General features: G+C 54.8%; 1 gene segment (V, D, J or C); it reads left to right on the forward strand.

Moving 5' to 3' along the window:
- The first annotated feature begins 2,244 nt into the window (after nt 1-2,244).
- LOC102254201 overlaps nt 2,245-3,220 on the forward strand; it is a 7,267-nt gene continuing 6,291 nt past the window's right edge. The window contains 2 exon segments of the V gene segment in view: nt 2,245-2,335; nt 2,446-2,699. Of these exon segments, the coding sequence occupies nt 2,290-2,335; nt 2,446-2,699 (300 nt within the window).

Raw genomic sequence — 3,220 nt, forward strand, 5'->3', positions numbered from 1 at the left:
CCTGCTACAACCAGTACTGCTGCTCCGACATCCTGAAGTCCGTCTGGAACAAGGAAGGCTGTGCCGACAATCAGGACAGGTGGGTGCGCCAGGGGTCACGGTGGGAGCACCAGGGGGCACGGTGGGGGCGCCAGGGGTCACGGTGGGGGCCCCAGCAGGGCTGAGCAGGGAAGGGAATGGCCTTGCCCCTCCGGCTTCTCAGCCCTTTCAAGATGGTGGAGGACACCCGGCCCGTGTGGCTCAGTGGAACGTGAGCGTCCACCTAGGAACCAGGAGGCCATGGTTCGATTCCTGGTCAGGCACAGGCCCAGGTTGTAGGCTCGATCCTCAGTAGGGGATGTGCAGGAGGCAGCTGATCCATAAAATATATTTTTTTAAAAAGAGGAGAAGCTACTAACCAGCTGAGTGAGGAAAGGCCAATGGGTCCAATAGGGAGGCCCCAGGCGACCTCCACCCGGACAGAGGCTCAGGCTCAGTCTAGGGCAGAGCTCCCCACAGATTTACTGCCCCACCCCCCTTGCCAAAGAAGACAGACAGGGACCAGAGGAAAGAGAAGGGATCCCAGAGTTGGGTCTGGTCTTGCCAGATGTGGGCCAGGTCCTGGCTCTCCAGCAGGAATCCTGGCGGGGGCAGAGGGGCTGCATATTTCCTGTTGCCTAGTTGAGCCTGGACTCCAGGGGAGTCTGAGAGCGCTCACTGGGGGGACAGACAGACTAGTCTTGGCTGGTGCGGACACTGGCGGTGGCTCCTGTCAAGACAACTTTAGCACAGACAGGAAATCCAGGCCACGCGCTCTCAAACATCACTTGGGGGTGGGGGGGTGGGGCAGAGCTGCTTGCACCTGGGACTCGCCAGCTTCCACACAGAGGCCTCTTTCCATCTATTGCCCATCAGTGGGGGTGACCATTAGGGCGTGGGGGGCCTAGGGAACTATACTCTGCCCGACTCTGCCCGGGTCTCCTCACCCAGAGGCGTGTGTCCCACCTGCCGATGACAAACCCGTGCAGGGAGGGGCTGAGGGGCTGAGGGGTGGGCAGGTAGGGCTTTCCCAACTGCATCAGCAGGAGGGAGAGAAGATCTGGACACATCCCCCCCGCCCCCTTCCCTTCCGGAACAGCTCCCACTTCTAACGTGTCCATCTCAGCTCATCACTGCACACTCATCCCTGGTTGGGAGGAAAATGTAATGATTTCGGTGGGAACCTCTGCAGTCTCGGGACTGGGCTCTGTCAGGCCTCCGTCAGTTACCGCTTGTCAACATGCATCCTGGCTTTCAAGTGTGCGTGGTCTTTTTTTTTTTTTTAAATATATTCTATTGATTCTTCACAGAGAGGAAGGGAGAGGGACAGAGAGCTAGAAACACAGATGAGAGAGAAACATCAATCAGATGCCTCCTGCACACTCCCCACTGGGGATGTGCCCGCAACCGAGGTACATGCCCTTGACCGGAACCAAACCTGGGACCCTTGAGTCCGCAGGCCGAAGCTCTATCCACTGAGGAAACCGGTCAGGGCATATGCGTTGTCTTTTTGCCCTGCTGTTCCTTGTCTCACAGAAAACTCTGACCCAGGCGATAATGCTCAGTCTGATCTTAGTGAGTTTAGGAAACGAACACACACAGCGGCACCACAACTCAGCTGCAGCCGCATTCACTGCACTCAGTGGCTGCTTCTTGCAGGTGCCCTGACCGGAGGTTGAACCTGAAACCTCAGCGTGTTGGGCCGACACTCTAACCGGTGGAGCTCCCCGGCCAGGGCTTCCAATAAGTTCGTCACACAACGTCCAATAAGTGCACCCCAGGCTCAGCCTCAGGACCCAGGCGCAGGCCCATGCACGGGCAGGACGCGGGTCAGCCCATCCTATGAGAAGAAGCAGGGAGGTTTGAAGGGTGAGAAGTACCCAATGCTGCCTGTTGTCCCTGGGAACAGCGATGGGCTCTCTCCAGCCTGCCTTGGACCCTGTCCTCACCTTCACCCCTCAGAGCAAAAGTGGAAGTCCCAGATTCCTCAGGAGCCACAGTGGCCCTTGCACTGCCATTGGCTCAGCCTCTCCTGACTTGGAAAATTCAGCTCAAAGACTTTTAACCCCTCAGGGAGCTCTCTGCCCAGAGTGCAGAGTATCTAGGCTCCAGGGCCAAGTCAATGGGGGGTGGAGAGATGCAGGTGCAGGAGGCATATTTGCATGGAGGCCCCTCCCTCCTCTGAGGCAGGGGGAGGGGATAAGAGAGGTCTGGGGGAGCCAGGCTCAGGCTTGGGGTCTCAGAAGGCAGCGCTCTCAGGGCACCTCCACCATGGCCTGGGCTCTGCTCCTCCTCAGCCTCCTCTCTCAGGGCACAGGTGAGGCCCCAGGGAAGGGACACAGGGACACCTGGGCTGACTCTCTGCCTCCTCCTCAGGCCCCCCGGCCCAGCACTGAGCTCACCAGAGTGTGTTTTTGCTCTTTTCAGGGTCCTGGGCCCAGGCTCCCCTCACTCAGCCTCCCTCAGTGTCTGGGACTCCTGGGTCTTCAGTCACCATCTCCTGTGCTGGAAGTAGCAATGACATTGGGTATTATAATGATGTCTCCTGGTACCAACATCGCCCGGGCACGGCCCCTAAACTCCTGATTTATGGTGTCAGCTATCGGCCCTCGGGGATCCCTGAGCGCTTCTCTGGCTCCAAGTCTGGCAACACGGCCACCCTGATCATCGCTGGGCTCCTGGCCGAGGATGAGGCTGATTATTACTGTTGCTCATATACAACCAGTAGCACTCTCCACAGTGGTGCAGGTTCATGGGGAAGTGAGACCAAAACCTCCTTTGAACTCCCTCAAGTCCTTTCACTCCTCAACTCAGGCTTTCATTTGTTGATCTTTTGCTATTATTTTTTTTAAAAAATAACTGAAAACTCATACACAAATTTAAAGGTAATATACAGAAATACTCTATAATCTTTTCCTTGATTCACCACTTTTTAACATTTTACCATATTTGCTTTTCATTTTATTTCTTACTTTCATCTCTCTCAGCATATATGTTTCTGGTGCATCTATATGAGTATAGGTGTATACACATACACGCATATACATACTCAACACAGACACCATGACATTAATTTTCTGAATCATTTGAGAGTAAGTTGGATCCACCAGCAACTACTTTTAATATCTTTTCAGCCAGAATTCACATTCAAAAACATACATCATTTCAAGGTGTACAATTCAGTGGCTTTTATCCTATTCAC

This window comes from Myotis brandtii, unplaced genomic scaffold, assembly GCF_000412655.1.
Source record: "Myotis brandtii unplaced genomic scaffold, ASM41265v1 scaffold3905, whole genome shotgun sequence".
Taxonomy (NCBI): domain Eukaryota; kingdom Metazoa; phylum Chordata; class Mammalia; order Chiroptera; family Vespertilionidae; genus Myotis; species Myotis brandtii.